At 42.7% G+C, this 18929-nt stretch overlaps 1 protein-coding gene across 1 annotated transcript in view; it reads left to right on the top strand.

Annotated features, from left to right (window-relative positions):
- LOC126475297 (ATP-binding cassette sub-family G member 1) overlaps positions 1 to 18929 on the top strand; it is a 498031-nt gene that overhangs the window by 439580 nt on the left and 39522 nt on the right. Inside the window, exon 8 of the mRNA XM_050103060.1 lies at positions 5896 to 6083. Within this exon, the coding sequence (XP_049959017.1) occupies positions 5896 to 6083 (188 nt within the window). The remainder of the gene's footprint in view (positions 1 to 5895; positions 6084 to 18929) is intronic.

The raw sequence follows: 18929 nt of genomic DNA, 5'->3' as shown, positions 1-18929 counted from the left end.
ATGATATTACTTGTGATTCGCTATTAATGTTGGGATTTCCGTAGAGTGCTTGCCGCCGTTAATCACGTTTTCTTTTAACTGCTTAGTATTACAGAAAGTTGATGCGAAACCATTCCCCGTTGAACGTTGAACGACGTTCAGCATGTGTTGGGTAAACCTTTTAGACACCAAAGAACTTGTTTCTAATTGCCATACAACTTTATAGATCCATATACTGTCTCAAATATTTAATTGTGCCTAAGGATTACTGAACGATTTATGTGACAAAACTAGTTGTCCCATAACATTTGAAATGTCACTTATTGTAATTAAGTTTAGTTTACAAACGTTAAGGACTGTCTGATCTCTTCTGTACTATCGTGGTGTTACTTTACATCTGGACGGACTGTCATAAAGACTGGTGTTCTCTAGTAGCCTCTAGCAGTACCCATTGTGTATCTTACAACGACTGTACTGTGGAGGGTTGCGACTATGTGCAACACAGATATGCTATGTTGGTTGCATACATTCAGGTGTAGCCTACACGTTGGAATTCAGGGGTGACCCACTTTTTTTGCTGTCGAGTGTACCTCTCACCATGAGTCTCGCACACGAACGTGGCCATCGCCTGTCGCCAGAGGATATCTGGACTCGTCTACGAACAACGCGTTTCGCCAGTGACGAAGTTGCCAGTTGACGTGGGAAAGGTAGAACTGAAAGCGAGCTGCAAGATGTTGTCTCGTCAAATGGGGTACTCGAACAGGACTTCTGGGTCGTAAGGTCCTTTCTCAAAACCTCTTCATTACAGTCTAGTAGGACACAGAGGCTCCAATGGCCCTTCTGTGATCATGTTGCAGTGCTTTCGCTGTATTTGTATGACGCTGCAATGCAGAGGTGAATGGATATCGGTCTTCACGTTGGACAGTGATGCATCGGCGACCTTGTTCAAGTCACATTGTGTATTGACTTGTCTCCCTGCAGCGTGTCTACAACCTATGGATGACACATGTAATTGCAGCAACATGACAGAAAGTCCATCCTTTTTCAAAGAGACAGCCCTTGGCACCTACACTGCATTAATATGTGGCATTGCATGTGCTTGGTTGAATACAACTTCCACAAATGACTATTGCCATCTTGTACCTCACTAGCAAACACTGGGACACAGATATTTCCTTCCTTATGAGTGGTCACTTGACACTGTAGTGCAAAAATACACAGTGGATAGATGGCTAATGGCTTTAATTGTTGCCTACACTGAAAGGAAATATGCAATAAGACCAGATATGTCAAGTATCTCTGTAAGACCACAGGTACCACTTGTATCACAATAGATTCAACATACCGGACGTTGATACTCGTGTTCCTCTAATTACTTTGAACAGTGTATTTACTATTTACGAAGTGCATCCGTAAAGAAATTTCCATTCGCATTTTTCTGGAGCAGCGCTATAATCACAATTCCGTGCATGCGCATTAGCTGATTGAGTGAAGGAGATTATTATTTATTACTTAATTGCTGTTTTATTCTACATACAAAAGCAGACCAAATGGTGCAAACGAATTGGTGTGACATAATTTTAGTTTAACTAAGCACTGTGGTATTTGAAGCGAAAATGATCTACATAAGAGTCTAATTAAAAAAATATTTTAAAATTTCTTAAAAATCTTCATTTTTGGTCATTCACACAGATATACAGGGTAATTCAGCTGCCCCTACCTGTGAGTTCTATGCAAGCTGCAACGCCTTCAAATACCACACTCAAAATTTTCATATTCTCTCGCTCTCTATGCATAAACAGGACCTTTTTGTAGCAAATTTAATCTACTCATTTGGTACTGGGATACGTTTTTGCTAGGGGTCGTCGTTTTCGAATGATTCAAGAAAAACGTACAAAAGTGACCTTCACCCGAGATTTTTTTAATAACTTGAAAACTGTGGCCTCCAACGAAAACTTGTACCAGTACAGAATTTAGCTACATCAACTATCCTACATCAGAGTCTTGTTCATTTTTTCTATAGGACTAGAAGTCTTCCCTTTGCGGAGGAGAGAATATGAAAATCTCGCATGTGGTTCTTGAAGGCGTTGCGGGTTGAAGAAATCCATGAGTAGCGGCAGTTGAATCGCCCTATATGTTCATCCGGAAACCAGAGGGCACATGTTACTAGTCCGCTGCACTATGCTACACCGCAGCTTCACAGATTCTTTTTTTCACCTAAATTTTGCCTTGATAGAAGCTAAGAAAGGAAGTCGTTTATGCCAATAGCCTATAATCTTAAATTCAATACCTTATTTTGTTGAAGTTTAACTGTTTATTGTAAATCTGAGGCGGAAACTGCCTGGTATTCACTAAACAGTCAAAGAATGTTTGTCAGTAATGCTTTGACATAGATAAGTGAACCAGATCTGTTCCCGTTGTTCTGTGATTTCATAATTCTGTGTCTAACTCACACGTCCATCTGGCAAGTGACCATCTGTGCACAGCGATGTATGATATCTTGTCTCAGCTATCTATTTGACACGTAGAGTGTGAACCCTACTATTGGGTCATGAAAGACTGAGTCCTATAAATACGGGCGCAAGTGCGCGCACACACACACACACACACACACACACACACACACACACACACACACACACACACACACACACACACACACACCTTCAGGTATGTAAGAACATCTAATGATATTCTTGTTGGGTCTGCAGCCAGATCATACAATCATCTAGTCGCAATATTTCAGCGGTCCGTCTGGCCGCCATATTTAGATAAGAACGCTGGTTGCTAATCGGGCCAGCAAGATTCGTCACTAAATCTGCTCATTTATTAGACACCGCTGTCCCGCTTACTAATGGCTCCATGCTCTGCTACCGAACATGTACACAATGACTGAACTGGAAAACTAGCCGAGAAAACTAGAAGAGTAAACAGAATTGCACACTGTGAATGGGAAAGAATTTGCGAACTATTTCAAAGCAACAACTTAAGTCATCACTGATGAACACTCACTTCCTACTTGAGACACTCCACACTCGTAAAACATCGCTCGCGCACCGTAGCGCCCACTACTTGCGTCCTACACGTGCGAGGACTGTCAGCGGATCCACTGACTTTGTGAGTTCCCATTCGATCAACGAAGTTGTTTTCAGTATCCACGACTTTCAGACAGTCAGAGTCAGGAGCTGAATGAAAATGTTTTCATTGGCGATTTCCTATTCCCCTTAATAGTATTATTTCACGAAGTGCAGCTTCTTGCCTGGAATTCTAAAAAGCTTATTGCCAGCAGGAGCTGTGAAGCATCTGCCATCACGGGGAAAGTCACCAGCCCTTTAGCCAGCAAATAACACATTAACCATGTGATCTTTCCCCTCTTTCCTTCTTCCAGCTATTGTCCACATTAAACAATTCCTAGTCCAAGTAATTAATAAGCAAAGTCTTTTATGAAGATTTGAGAGGAGCGAAGATTGCAATAAACTTTCAAGTTTGCTTAGCTTGTCATGTTGAGTTGGCTCCAGTTCGTCTTGTCTAGGAGTCTGATTCTTAAAGCTGAAAATCTAACATAAGATCTTCACGGTTGGTTTGAACTAAACAAGTTGGAAGATCGTTGTTGAAGATTTTTCTTATGTAAATAAATTTTCCATTGATTTTCTCACATCTTAGTATGCCATACAGTATTTTGATTTTTCACATTAACAAAGCCGAAATTATATTGTTCGCATCTGTTATACAAAAACATGTCCGATCACATCAGAGAAAACTTACGACTCTCTCACTCTGCGGCAATAATAATATTCCAAAGGGTTTACAATTTTTCTTTACAAATGAATTCCTACTAATTTTCGTTACATTATTAATTTCTATTATTATTTCATAAATGAGTCCAGAAATAAACATAGTAAACAGTACAGGACTGCGTAAAATAATAGCAATTTTAAGTGTGCAAATAATTCGTAATTTCAAATTTTTCTAAACAAAATAATTTTATCTCTACATTCGGGACTACTACTTACCAACTATAACTACAAAACTAAAATATTTTATAAAGTAATTCCTTTTCATAAATTTTAGCTTGAGATATAACATACTGTGTATAAAATTATATGAAAGTTTTCAGAAAAACAAGTGACATAATATTGACCTGTCCAATATACGAAAAATAATACTGGTATCAACAACTATTGCTGAGGAAAAGTAATGCTACAGGAGGATGTCCCGTTACAACCACATCCACTGAGAAGTACTCGAGAACGACCAGTCCGTCATTTCCACACTTTGTTGAACCTGCTTATGCTAGGAACCACCTCCATATTTCCACAATAGCGAAAGGACGAGCCCACAGGCTCAGCTAGGTTAATAGTACGTTTCATGCTTTCAAAGGAAAGCATCCAGAAACTTGCTTTAAGCTATTTGGGAATTCCAGAAAAAATAATCTTGAAGGCTGGACGAAGAATAGTACCCTGGTCATTGGGCATACGATTAAATTTACTAACCACTGTGTAACTTCGCTAAGTGTATCGCTGATTAGCTGAAGCCTCTCCCCTCCCGTCCCCTTCCCATCCCTCCTCTCCCTCCCCCCCCCCCCCCCCCCACCACCCCATCCCGCTTGGCTCTCTGCCAATTGCATAACATCAACATCATCATGCCCTCGGCCAATCACCTGGCGGTCGGGGCCCTACTGCTCTCGAGCAGTTTGCTCTCAGCCAATAGGAATCACTAGAACGATGTACTCTGTAGTGAGAGAACCATAATTAATTTGACACAAAATCCAGAAATTGGTAAGATAGCTAGTAAAATTGGCAAATTGGAAGGAAAATTTGGCGAATTGGTAGAAAAGGCTGTAAAAGTGGCAGGGCTGCATCACTTCTGAGCCGTCACACAGACATGCGAGAGCTGGCCCCCTCTGTGGACACAGTACGCACCAAACATGCAACCGTCTTTCACAGAGCACGAATGACAAGTCCTTCCCAGAAACTTAGGTGGTGACCGTACCATTTTTACGTACGAAAATTGGACTATCCTACCAACTTGCCAATTTCACAGCCTACTTCCCAGTTTCCTGCTAAGTTTACAGCCTATCCTACCAATCTGCCAAATTTTCCTACCAATTTGTCAATTTTACAACCTATTCTACGAATTTTGGTCCTCTCACTTGACAATAGAAAGTTCGAATGTTTCCTACTGGCCGAGAGAAAATTGCTCGAGAGCATTCCCCCACCCCCCGCCCCCTTCCTGGCTATGGTCGAGCGCAAGATGACGTTGACGCTACCCAGTCGGCCGAGAGCTAAGCGGCTGAGGGGAGGCCTGAACTTGAAGATAACAAGAACAGTTGCCTCTGCTGTAGCCTGACACATTGCTGACATTGCATTGTTTGAACTGGCACCCACAGTGCTAAGCTGCTCAGTACATGAATCAATTTTGAACGCCGCGCGGGGTAGCCGCGTGGTCTGGGACGCCTTGTCACGGTCCGTGCGGCTCCCCCCGTTGGAGGTTAGAGTCCTCCCTCGGGCATGGGTGTATGTGTTGTCCATAGTGTTACCTTAAGTTAGATAAAGTAGTGTGTAGGCTTAGGGACAGATGACCTCAGCAGTTTGGTCTCATAAGACCTTACCACAAATTTCTAATTTTTTTTCAATTTTGAAAAATTAAATATCATGAAGAAATGGAGTCAAGCAATCACCTGAATGATATGACAAACCCAGTTTTGTACATTTATACACAAGTAAAAAAAAAAAAAAATCTGGCATCTAGAATTATTTTAGAAAAAGGAGCGCAATAGGCACTGAATGATATAAAACTACTGAGCGCGTTATGGCGCAGGAAATACTTTGCTTGCAACCAGAAGCAGAAATATGCGAAAAATAAGTAAATCAGTGATATCTTTGAATCACTTGTACTCTCTACTTTACTTTGCAGACATTTGCAACGGGAGAGCGGGCAGCGACTCCTACAGCGACAGCGGATCCTCAGAGAACGACCAACAGTTGGTGACGAGGTCAAGCAACAAGAAGCTGCGGCCATACGGAGCCGACTGTCCAGTTTCTACATGGCGCCAGTTTATACTCTTGTGCCGGCGGATGGCGACCCAGGCCAGAAGAAACAAGGTGAGATCTCGTGAAAGTGCCACAGCTGCTTATACGCTGCTGGACGTTAAAGATGAAACCCTAGGAAGGATGGCAGATAATGAAATTTCACTGACTGTATTTATACTGTATAGTGACAAGAATTCAAACTGAAGTTTTCGGGTGATTAGGGATGTAAAAGTTGCGAAATTAGGGACAATGAGTTTTCACGCTTGGCAGTAACAATGGCTCTAACCGAGCCGCAGCATACCACCGAGACTGTGTGGTCTTCCTAAAGTACATAAAGAAGGTCTTCCATTACGGCCTATAGTGGCTGCGGGCTCTCCACTTAAGTAGTTCGGATCTTCTATTGAGTTTTCATGTAGTTTCCTTTTTCACAAAAGTGCCTCTTGCGGTTTCCTTGACGCTAATTGGTCAACAGTTTGAATCGAACATCGCTGCTTTGTTACGACATGCTCTTTCCTCAACCTATTTTATGTTTAACCAGGAATATTTTGAACCGTCTGACGGTATCGCCATGGGCATCCCTCTGTCTCCTCTTTTTTATGGAGGATTCTGAGTAAAGAGCACTTGAATCAGCGGTTTGTAAACCAACTGTTTTTTGGAGATACGCCGATGATACTTTCATAGCGTGGCTCCCCGGAGAAGAAAAGTTAATGGGGTTTTTCATCATCGCAACTCCCTCCATGAGAATATTCGATTTATTATGGAACTAGAGAAAGATGGTTGCCTTCCATTGCTGGATGTTTTGTTTAAACGGAAGAATGACTGCTCGGTGGGACATTCTGTTTATCGTAAGCCCACTCACACTGATTTGTACTTGCATTCTTCAAGTTGCCATCACCCATCAGAAACCATGAATGTGCTTAAAACCCTAGTGCACAGGGCACATACGGTGTCGGATGCAGAGAATTTGCCTAAGGAACTTGCACATTGAAGGACGGTGTTCAGAGACAATGGATATTCGACCCGCAAATTAACAGGGCCTTCTCAACTAAAGCCAGGAACCGTGAAGTAGTTAAAGAGGAGAACGCGCCAACTAAGTACCTATATTTTCTTCCCTTCGTTGGAAATATCTCCATCAAAATAGCGAGGATTCTTAATAATTTTCATGTGAAAGTGGTTTTTCATTCACCTTCTAAGATTTCGGATCTGCTCGGTTCGATGAAGGATGATTTGTTACTGAGGAAAGCGGGAATTTATAAAATACCGTGTCAATGTGGTATGGCCTATATAGGACAGACAACGTGTACAGTGGAAGAGCGTTGTGCAGAACATCAACGTTGCACTCGCCTACTTCAACCCAGTAAGTCTGCAATTGCGGAACATTGTGTTTCCAAAGGACACTCAACAGAGTATGACAAAACTTTCATTTTGGCCACAGCAACAACTTTTTGGGACTCCATTACGAAAGAATTGGGGAAAATCTAATGAACCGTGACAGTGGTTACCAATTGAATAACGCTTGGAATCCTGTAATCTCCGTAATTTGCTAGAAACGAAGACGCCAGAAAACTGCGATACCTGCGGCCAGCGACAATAGCGACGGCAGCTGAGTCTTGCAGTTTCACCAGCGAGGGCGCTGTCGCTGGGCGGTCTGGTCCTTTCTGTCTCCGCTATTTCAACGCGTGCTCTACAGTACCCTCAGCGCACTATATAAGACGGAGCGGAGAACATCTTCGTCAGTCCTCGTTCGGCTCACCTGAAGATGGCTGGCAGTTGTCCATCCGAAATATCGTGGAATGAAGTTTACGACGACCAGCTGCAATCCCGAAATCTCTATGAACGGCTCTAACCCAGTTGAACATGGAGTTGAACCGCACTTAGATGACGTGTACCGGTTTGTCTTTCTTAGCTACATCAAACCTACACCAGAGTTCAACTGTAGTGGGTGGCGAGTGGTAGTGTGCCAGTGTCTTGGAAAGCAATGACCACATATTTTCAATAGACGAGAGACCTGAAAAATATTTTGACCGGGGCAGGTCGGGACAGTGAAAGTATTTCGTGGTCTTGTAACCTCCCCAAGAATAAAAGAGTGCGCTGGACCTCTGCTCCGCTCCACTGCCCTCTTTAACAAGGCCGTTAGCTGAATAAGTGTGACTTCTTACACCGTAAGTCTTCGGCCGTCATTGTTGATGTTTTTTATTCAAAATTTAGGAGGTGGCCAGGTTCTAACCCGTGGCCGAGGACGTTTTGATTACTAATCAGTGACGCTGCCCCTACACCACGGGAGCATCTTGACACGTACGTCATCATATTATACCGGGACTCAACTGAAAAGACGGTGTGATGCCGCTCCTACGTCCAGTATTGTCGTTGGGCACACTACTGAAGGATAAGATTAGTGTTTAACGTCCCATCGACGATGAGGTCCTTAGAGACGGAGCACAAGCTCAGATTAGGAAAGGATGGGGGAAGGAAATCGGCCGTGTCTTTTCAAAGGAACAATCCTGCCATTTGCGTAAAGTGATTTAGAAAAACCACAGAAAACCTAAATCTGGATGGCCGGAAGCGGGTTTGAACCGTGCCTCTCTCTCTGCTGCCGTGTCAAGGGAAGGCGCAACAATGATCGCCATAGTGGCTGTCGGTCGTGCTCCAGACATCGTCGACAGTCAGTGAGACTATTTGTATCGCTGTATACAGGCCCACTTCCTGTCCCAGAGTATGCGACATGATTCAACAATCCTACACAACCAAGCAAACAATATGTTTATCCTCTCGGGCGCTAGTGCCGTTGAGATTGTGCTTTCATCTGGGTATGCCCTTCGTGAGTCCATCGATTATACATTCACATGACAGTCATGGGATTTCGACCGACACGAGCACCTATTTCGGGGAACTGCACCTTCGATAGGCTGCAGCTGTACACTGGCGCGTGCTGGTGACCGTTTCTCCCTCTTACGCTTGGCAAAATATGATCTTCTCACAAATAGCTAAGGTTCAATTTAAAATCCTAAATGGTAATCACGCCGCTTGATATTGCGCTGTATACAAAATGTAAGTGGTGTCACGCCTCCCTACTTTAATGCGGTTGCGCTTGAATGCTGATAACTTTCGTATCCCCCCCCCCTCCCCCTCCCCCCCCCCCCCCCCCCCCCCATGAACCATGGAACTTGCCGTTGGTGGGGAGGCTTGCGTGCCTCAGCGATACAGATAGCCGCACCGTAGGTACAACCACAACGGAGGGGTATCTGTTGAGAGGCCAGACAAACGTGTGGTTCCTGTAGAGGGGCAGCAGCCTCTTCAGTAGTTGCAGGGGCAACAGTCTGGATGATTGACTGATCTGGCCTTGTAACAATAACCAAAACGGCCTTGCTGTGCTGGTACTGCGAACGGCTGAAAGCAAGGGGAAACTACAGCCGTAATTTTTCCCGAGTGCATGCAGCTTTACTGTATGATTAAATGATGATGGCGTCCTCTTGGGTAAAATATTCCGGAGGTAAAATAGTCCCCCATTCGGATCTCCGGGCGGGGACTACTCAAGAGGATGTCGTTATCAGGAGAAACAAAACTGGCGTTCTACGGATCGGAGCGTTGAATGTCAGATCCCTTAATAGGGCAGGTAGGTTAGAAAATTTAAAAAGGGAAATGGATAGGTTAAAGTTAGATACAGTGGGAATTAGTGAAGTTCGGTGGCAGGAGGAACAAGACTTCTGGTCAGGTGACGTCAGGGTTATAAACACAAAATCAAATAGGGGTAATGCAGGAGTAGGTTTAATAATGAATAGGAAAATAGGAATGCGTGAAAGTTACTACAAACAGCACAGCGAACGCATTGTTGTGGCCAAGATAGATACGAAGCCCACACCTACTACAGTAGTACAAGTTTATATGCCAACTAGCTCTGCAGATGACGAAGAAATTGAAGAAACGTATGATGAAATAAAAGAAATTATTCAGATAGTGAAGGGAGACGAAAATATAATAGTGATGGATGACTGGAATTCGAGTGTAGGAAAAGGGAGAGCAGGAAACGTAGTAGGTGAATATGGATTGGGGCTAAGAAATGAAAGAGGAAGCCGCCTGGCAGAATTTTGCACAGAGCACAATATAATCATAGCTAACACTTGGTTTAAGAATCATGAAAAAAGGTTGTATACATGGAAGAACCCTGGAGATACTAAAAGGTATCAGATAGAATGAGATTTTCACTCTGCAGCGGAGTGTGCGCTGATGTGAAACTTCGTGGCAGATTAAAACTGTGTGCCAGACAGGGCACACAGTTTTAATCTGCCAGGAAGTTTCATATCAGCGCACACTCCGCTGCAGAGTGAAAATCTCATTCTGGAAACATAACCAAGGCTGTGGCTAAGCCATGTCTCCGCAATATCCTTTCTTTCAGGAGTGCTAGTTCTGCAAGGTTCGCAGGAGAGCTTCTGTAAAGTTTGGAAGGTAGGAGACGAGGTACTTGCAGAAGTAAAGCTGTGAGTACCGGGCGTGAGTCGTGCTTCGGTAGTTCAGTTGGTAGAGCACTTGTCCGCTAAAGGCATAGGTCCCGAGTTCGAGTCTCGGTCGGGTACACAGTTTTAATCTGCCAGGAAGTTAGGTATCAGATAGATTATATAATGGTAAGACAGAGATTTATGAACCAGGTTTTATATTGTAAGACATTTCCAGGTTCAGATGTGGACTCTGACCACAATCTATTGGTTATGACCTGTAGATTAAAACTGAAGAAACTGCAAAAAGGTGGGAATTTAAGGAGATGGGACCTGGATAAACTGAAAGAGTTTCAGGGAGAGCATAAGAGAACAATTGACAGGAATGGGGGAAAGAAATAGAGTAGAAGAAGAATGGGTAGCTTTGAGGGACGAAGTAGTGAAGGCAGCAGAGGATCAAGTAGGTAAAAAGACGAGGGCCAGTAGAAATCCTTGGGTAACAGAACAAATATTGAATTTAATTGATGAAAGGAGAAAATATAAAAATGCAGTAAATGAAGCAGGCAAAAAGGAATACAAACGTCTCAAAAATGAGATCGACAGGAAATGTAAAATGGCTAAGCAGGGATGGCTACAGGACAAATGTAAGGATGTAGAGGCTTATTTCACTAGGGGTAAGATAGATTCCACCTACAGGAAAATTAAAGAGACCTTTGGAGAAAAGAGAACCACTTGTATGAATATCAAGAGCTCAGATGGAAACCCAGTTCTAAGCAAAGAAGGGAAAGCAGAAAGGTGGAAGGAGTATATAGAGGATCTATACAAGGGCAATGTACTTGAGGACAATATTATGGAAATGGAAGAGGATGTAGATGAAGATGAAATGGGAGATATGATACTGCGTGACGAGTTTGACAGAGCACTGAAAGACCTGAGTCGGAACAAGGCCCCCGGAGTAGACAACATGTCATTGGAACTACTCACGGCCTTGGGAGAGCCAGTCCTGTCAAAACTCTACCATCTGGTGAGCAAGATGTATGAAACAGGCGAAATACCCTCAGACTTCAAGAAGAATATAATAATTCCAATTCCAAAGAAAGCAGCTGTTGACAGATGTGAAAATTCCCGAACAATCAGTTTAATAAGCCACAGCTGCAAAATACTAACACGAATTCTTTACAGACGAATGGAAAAAAAAGTAGAAGCCGACCTCGGGGAAGATCAGTTTGGATTCCGTAGAAACACTGGAACACATGAGGCAATACTGACCTTACGACTTAGAAGAAAGATTAAGGAAAGGCAAGCCTACGTTTCTAGCATTTGTGGACTTAGAGAAAGCTTTTGACAATGTTGACTGGAATTCTCTCTTTCAAATTCTAAAGGTGGCAGGGGTAAAATACAGGGAGCGAAAGGCTATTTACAATTTGTACAGAAACCAGATGGCAGTTATAAGAGTCGAGGGACATGAAAGGGAAGCAGTGGTTGGGAAGGGAGTAAGACAGGGTTGTAGCCTCTCCCCAATGTTATTCAATCTGTATATTGAGCAAGCAGTAAAGGAAACAAAAGAAAAATTCGGAGTAGGTATTAAAATCCATGGAGAAGAAATAAAAACTTTGAGGTTTGCCGATGACATTGTAATTCTGTCAGAGACAGCAAAGGACTTGGAAGAGCAGTTGAATGGAATGGACAGTGTCTTGAAGGGAGGATATAAGATGAACATCAACAAAAGCAAAACGAGGATAATGGAATGTAGTCGAATTAAGTCGGGTGATGCTGAGGGGATTAGATTAGGAAGTGAGACACTTAAAGTAGTTAAGTTTTGCTATTTGGGGATCAAAATAACTGATGATGGTCGAAGTAGAGAGGATATAAAATGTAGACTGGCAATGACAAGGAAAGCGTTTCTGAAGAAGAGAAATTTGTTAACATCGAGTATAGATTTAAGTGTCAGGAAGTCATTTCTGAAAGTATTTGTATGAAGTGTAGCCATGTATGGAAGTGAAACATGGACGATAAATAGTTTGGACAAGAAGAGAATAGACGCTTTCGAAATGTGGTGCTACAGAAGAATGCTGAAGGTTAGATGGGTCGATCACATAACTAATGAGGAAGTATTGAATGGGATTAGGGAGAAGAGAAGTTTGTGGCACAACTTGACCAGAAGAAGGGATCGGTTGGTAGGCATCAAGGGATCACCAATTTAGTATTGGAGGGCAGGGTAAAAATTGTAGAGGGAGACCAAGAGATGAATACACTAAGCAGATTCAGAAGGATGTAGGCTGCAGTAGGTACTGGGAGATGAAGAATCTTGCACAGGATAGAGTAGCATGGAGAGCTGCATCAAACCAGTCTCAGGACTGAAGACCACAACAAACAACAACTTTCGTATCCAAGCATTTGGTACTCTTCATGTTATATGAGATTTGTTGCGTGCCGTCTTCTTCCTGTTGCAATTTTGATGGTGTTTCACTTTTTTCCGACACACTTCGATGTCATTCCCCAACAATACTCAGGTCATTACAGGCGAAATACTACTTCATTTGTACAAGGAAGAAGCAAAATATTTGACCGTTGCCTAGATGAACGAAATATCCTGTCATTCGACTGAAGTTCCCACGTCTTTGTCGTAAAGCTGATTTATTGGCCACAGAACCCAACACTGTGCAGATGTTACCCTACTCACCAGGTTGTACTTGTATTTAACACCAAACAGCAGCTGTGTATTGCCATCAGTACGAAGCCAGTTTCAGTCCTGGTCAGAAGGGTGTTCTGTGTAGTTGTCAGTGTACAGTCTAAGACAAAAAACGCCACACCACGAAGGGACGGATATCGGTAAATGGGACGTACAGTCGTGGACAAAACGAGCGAGACCCCTCGCCTTTTCGTTATACTGATCCGCACAGCTTTAAAGTCTGCTACACACCATAACAGGTAAGGCGACGAAGTGCTACCAACATACTATGCACAGGTGTGAAATTGAAAAACTTTCCGAAATTAGTCAGACTGTTTTCAATCATGTGTAAGACTATATTAATGCTGATTAGTGTGTTAATCACAACACCTAAATATAAGATATAAATGAAAGAAGAAACGCTAAGTAGTATGAACTGTACTAATAAAAACGAATTTCAGCTTATCGAGATACCATTACTGTTTTAGTAAGACAAAGTACCCCAGATCATTACGTATTAGCAAAATATTATGGGTATTCGGCCGCGAAATGGTCTGTGACAACGTTCAGACCAGTCATACTGGATTACCGTTGCTGACCTACCATGAAAGTGTGCAAATTTAGCAATGCGTGAAGATTCATAACGAAATTCAGTTAAAAGTCATTCAGTGCCACACTTAAGCCAATTCAATTATTGGCAGAAGCGGAAAAAGTAGGCAGTAACAAGTATGAAATTCTACAAGAGTTTCATATCGACATCCACAGGGCGCCGGTACAGAATAAAGGCAGCAATAAAACGTATTGGGGGCGCGAGAATTTCTGGAATTTCTTTTACTGATTGTCTATCTGCCTCCATCGAGATTAGAACCGAAAACAAACCAGACCTCCCTTGCAGTAGCAAACACCTTTCACTACGCTAGCAGACAACCCAGGCTAACAGCCCTCTATTATTACCCCAGACATGAATAAGCCGGCAATTTCGCAATGAAAATGGCAAAATGATCTGCAGTTTCTGTTGCATAGAGCTTTCTGGACTCAAAAACATGAATTGTCTACCTTTACGTCGCCGCTTGTGTGACAATCATTCGGGATGTTTATCGAAATAACAAAAAATTGTTATTAGCGAGTAAATTTAGATGGATAATTCTGCACTACCCCAGGAAATAAACGGCGAAGTAGGTGCCTAACGTATTCTACAGTGTTTTGAATTCTCCATTAGACGTTCCACAGCCAGAAAACGTTCATTAGCCGAAGTGTTCCTTAAGGTAGCTAGCAATGGAAATGCTCGCACATCTAAAACGCGGTGGCATTAATAGTGGCATCTGAATTACCACGTGTATAGGCAAATGGATTTTATTTGCATTCGTGTTAACGTGATTTGGATCGAAAGCGTAACTAAGATTAATATGCTGATGTATCGAGTGCAACTGGAACATTTCGAATAAAGAGTAGGGGAAATGATTATGCGGCCCTCATCTTTAGTAACAGTGGTAGCTATTTTCGTTGTTAGGATTTCGTCACGTAAATCGGTAAAAATGGAACCCTACTAGTCTCACTTTCTTGACCCTCTATCTGCCTACTCAACCCTTAAAACCCGTTTACCTCGAGTACGAGTGGACATAATAAGCGGAAATGTATCGCACTTCCTGCGGTATACGGTCCCTTGGTGGTGTAAAAAAGTGAGCTATGTCAACGCAATTTAAAGATACGGCCGTTTATGTAAAGAAAATTTACGCAAAAGGTCAAAAAATGGCTCTAAGAACTATGCCACCAAACTGCTTAGGTCATCAGTCCCCTGGATCTAGAACTACTTCAACCTATCTAACCTAACACACATCCATGCCCGGGGAAGGATTCGAACTGACGGCACAAGGAGCCGCGCGGTCCGCGATATGACGCCGTTGAGCGTACGGAAAACCCGCGCCATCAAGCTGTTAATATCATCTCGTGTTACTAAAAAGTTATTCACTTCTGGTGAATGATTTTCTGCGCAATCAATTTAAGAAAGAATAACTAAAATATATTTGATGTTACGGAAGAGGAAGGACGCCTAATTCATTTCCCTTGTCTTTATTCATGATGTTAGATTCGCAATCTGAGCATACATAAGCAGATATGCGAATACAACACATTGGCTTATACTTGAGGTATTTCGTTTCCCACGAAGTGGTGGCAGACGATGCTCTGGCATCTTCGAAGCGCTAGTTTCTCCAGTGCTAGCTATCTCAGCACATCAGCTGAGCGAACGTGCATAGTATGTTGGTAACACTTCGTCGCCTTGCCTGTTATGCTGTGTAGCAGACTTTAAAGCTGTGCGGATCAGCATAACGAAAGGGCGAGAGGTCTCGCTCGTTTTGTCCACGACTGTACATGTGCAGACAAACAAATCATAAAAATTACAAAAAAATTGGATGACTTATTCAATAGAAAGAGCTTCACAAACTGAACAAGTCAATAACAGTTTGGTTGATCTCTGGCCCTTGTGGAAGCAGTTATGCAGCTTGGCATTCCTTTGTATAGTTGTTGAACTCCTGTAATGGCTGGAAGGCCGTGCCCATAATATTCCAAACGAGATCCGGCGACAGCGCTGGCTAAGGTAGAGTTTGGAAAGAATGGCAAGGAGTAGAAACTTTATCTTGCTGAAATGTAAGCCCAGGATGCCTTGCCGTGAAGGACAATAAAATGGGGTGTAGATATCGTTGATGTACCGATGTGCTGCAAGGAGGCCACGGATGACAGCCACAGGGGTCCTGCTATGAAAAGAAATGGCACCCTAGTCGTCACTCCTGGTTGTCAGACCGTATGGCGAGGGATAGTCAGGTTGGTATCCCACCGTTCTCCGGGGCATCTGTAGACATGCTTTTGCTGGTCGTCGGGGCTCAGTTCAAAGCGAGACTCATCACTGAAGACAGTTATACCTCAGTCAGTGAGATTCCAGGCCGAAATCACCTTTACAGCACAGTGCTACGTCGACGATACTCTACGCCCCCTTTTTTTGTCCAGTTTGGCAAGCCATTCTGGGCTTACATTTTAGCAAGATAATGCCCGCCCTCACACGGCGATAGTTTCTGCTGCTTTTCTTCGTGCTTGCCGAACCCTACCTATTGAGAATATTTGGAGCATTTTGGGCAGAATCCTCCGACGAATTTGGGGTTTTACGATCTAACGCTCCTGCTGAACGAAATTTGGCACGATGTCTCACAGCAGGACATCCAACGAGGCTTTCAATCAATTACAAGCCGAATAACTGCTTGCGTGAGAGTCAGAGGTGAACCAACGCGTTATTGACTTGCTCCATTTCTGAAGCTCTTGCTCTTGAATAAATCATCCAATTTTTCTGAAACTGTAATCATTTCTTTCTCTGCACAAGTACATCGCATCTATCGATTTCCGTCCCATTTGGACAATCCCTTCATGGTGTATTTTTCTCCTTTTTTCTTAGACTATTATTTTTGAAATAAATGAATTTGCACGTGGGCAAATTGTTTGTGCAAATGCCCGTAACAGGAAAACGTGATGCCAAAACCATAAAACCTGGACTATGGAGAAATTGGCGAATGTCATTTGGGTGTTTTATACAGTTTCCAATTTCTGGCTGAATTTACGTCCAGGTGTGAAACATGGTTCAGTGATGATTTGGGCAGCCATATTGTGGTTTTCGATGGGCCTCATGTTTGCTCTGCAAGGACATATTACTGCCAAGGATTATGCGACCATTTTGGCTGATCAGGTCAGTTCCATGGTACAATGCATGTTCCGCAGTGGTGATGCTGTTTGCCAAGACGGCAGAGCCCCTGTTCATACAGTTCGCATCATCCAGGTCTGGTTTTGTGAGCACGAGGGTGTATTTTCGCATATTCCCTGACCATCACAGCCCCAAATCTCAGTATTAATGAGCATTTGTTGTACACTTTGGAGAGAAGGCTGCGTGATCACTTTCGTCATCATTACCTGCACTTGCCGCAACTTTCGGGAAGAGTGGTACAAGATTACCTCGAAAACCATAAAGGACCATTATTTATCCATTCCGAGACGACAGGAAGCTGTTTTGAATGCTAACGGGTTTCCTATTCTCTATTAGGCACTGTAATGTGTTGTGTTTTGGAGTTTCCACATTTCCATCCAACCTCTGTACCATACTTAGTTAATAACTGTACTCTTCCATGTACACTCAGCATGATGTGGTAGAGAGTACTTCCGCTATCATTATCAATTCCCCCATTTCCCTTCTCATTTCCGAATAGACGTGGGAAGAGCTATTGTTTATAAAACTCCGCAAAAGCTCTAATTTCTTTGATCTTCATGACGTGGTCTATTGCAAGACATGCATGGGAGGAAGTATATGTTGTCCAGTTCTTCCTGCAACGAGAGCTCTCGGAATTTCACTAACAATCCTCTCCCTGATACTCAAAGCCTTTCCTGTAGCGTCTGAAACTGGAGTTTGTTTAGCATCTCCTTTCCTGGATGACAAACACTGTTTCGTCAGTGAGGTCTTCCGTGATTTCTCTGAAACCATGCTGCAATACGAGGATAGTGCTTGATGATAGTTGTGACCTGTTTTGTGGATATGCATATTTTGAAAATTGCAAATAAGGATAAGAGATCTGCATAGGCATTTAAATGTTTACACTGCATATCCAGTACATAATGATGAGGCTATCAGCAACACAAAGTTGATTTGAACATCACAATGCTACTGGAACTGAAATCTTCTTCCTGTTATCCATTACATGGACTGATACCCGTATAATTACTATGAAAGAGTCCGAACCATGACGAAAATTAGTATTTTTCACAGCTGTAGAGCACTGCAGTGTCACATGCCAAAAGCAAACCAAATGCGAGGCGAACCCAGTGCTTTCATAGCAGCACCCTCAAACTTATATGTACAGAGACACTTAAAAGATTATATTAAACAATCTGTGTCGATATGTCTGATCCCAGTAACATTTCATATATTTCACCCATGACAGATAAATATACTGCTTGTTAACAAAAATGCGGCAACATGTTGGAATCATCAGCTATGGCGACGGCAAACATAACCATCACACAAATAACGATATAAACTGAAGACTGATATGCTCATGACATTGAGAAAGAAGGGAAAGATAAAGTTAATTTTAAATGCCACTTGTAATAGTAGTCAGTCCTTCTTAAAGTCCAGGCAGGGAAACAGAAACATATTTGTCACAATGTTGTGATGGTATTTCAATCAGAGCTATAATTAATATTTACTCTTCCCAGAAGAGTCACTGATGCTGCGTTGACCATTGACGTTACCCTGTATGCTTTTAATAGGAGAGACGTCAACCCAACAAATAGGGCACATAATGTGTTTTGCAGTGGAAGCATCTGCAGTCTAAGTAATACGTGATAAGGCATTATATTAGTGACGTATGGAGCCAGAACTAGTTTGATGTTGCCAAGCAATGCCGTCTTACTTACAACTCACTCATCACGCCACTCCAAAAATTATGCACAATGTTAGTGGTCCTCTCCCATGGGTACAAACATTGTTAAAATTCAGTACAATATAACTAAAGAGTTTCTGATAGTCTGACTTGTCACCAAATAGAATGTCATGGTTTTTGATGATGGTCATCATGATTTTAGGTGAAGGGCGCTCAACATCATGATCATCACCGCCCCGACGAAATGTCAGCAACGAAAGTTGACCCCACATCCAGAGCCGTTTATAATGCATTAAGGTCTGCCTCCCTTCCCCATCAATTTAGGGATGATGCCTGACAGCTCACAAAATTTCACCACTCTTGTAACACTGGAATCAGTAACAGTGAGGATGGTGGGTGGATC

This window comes from Schistocerca serialis, chromosome 4 (assembly GCF_023864345.2).
Source record: "Schistocerca serialis cubense isolate TAMUIC-IGC-003099 chromosome 4, iqSchSeri2.2, whole genome shotgun sequence".
Lineage (NCBI taxonomy): Eukaryota > Metazoa > Arthropoda > Insecta > Orthoptera > Acrididae > Schistocerca > Schistocerca serialis.
Note: the sequence above shows the minus strand (reverse complement) of the source record. Positions and strands in the feature narration are given on the sequence as shown.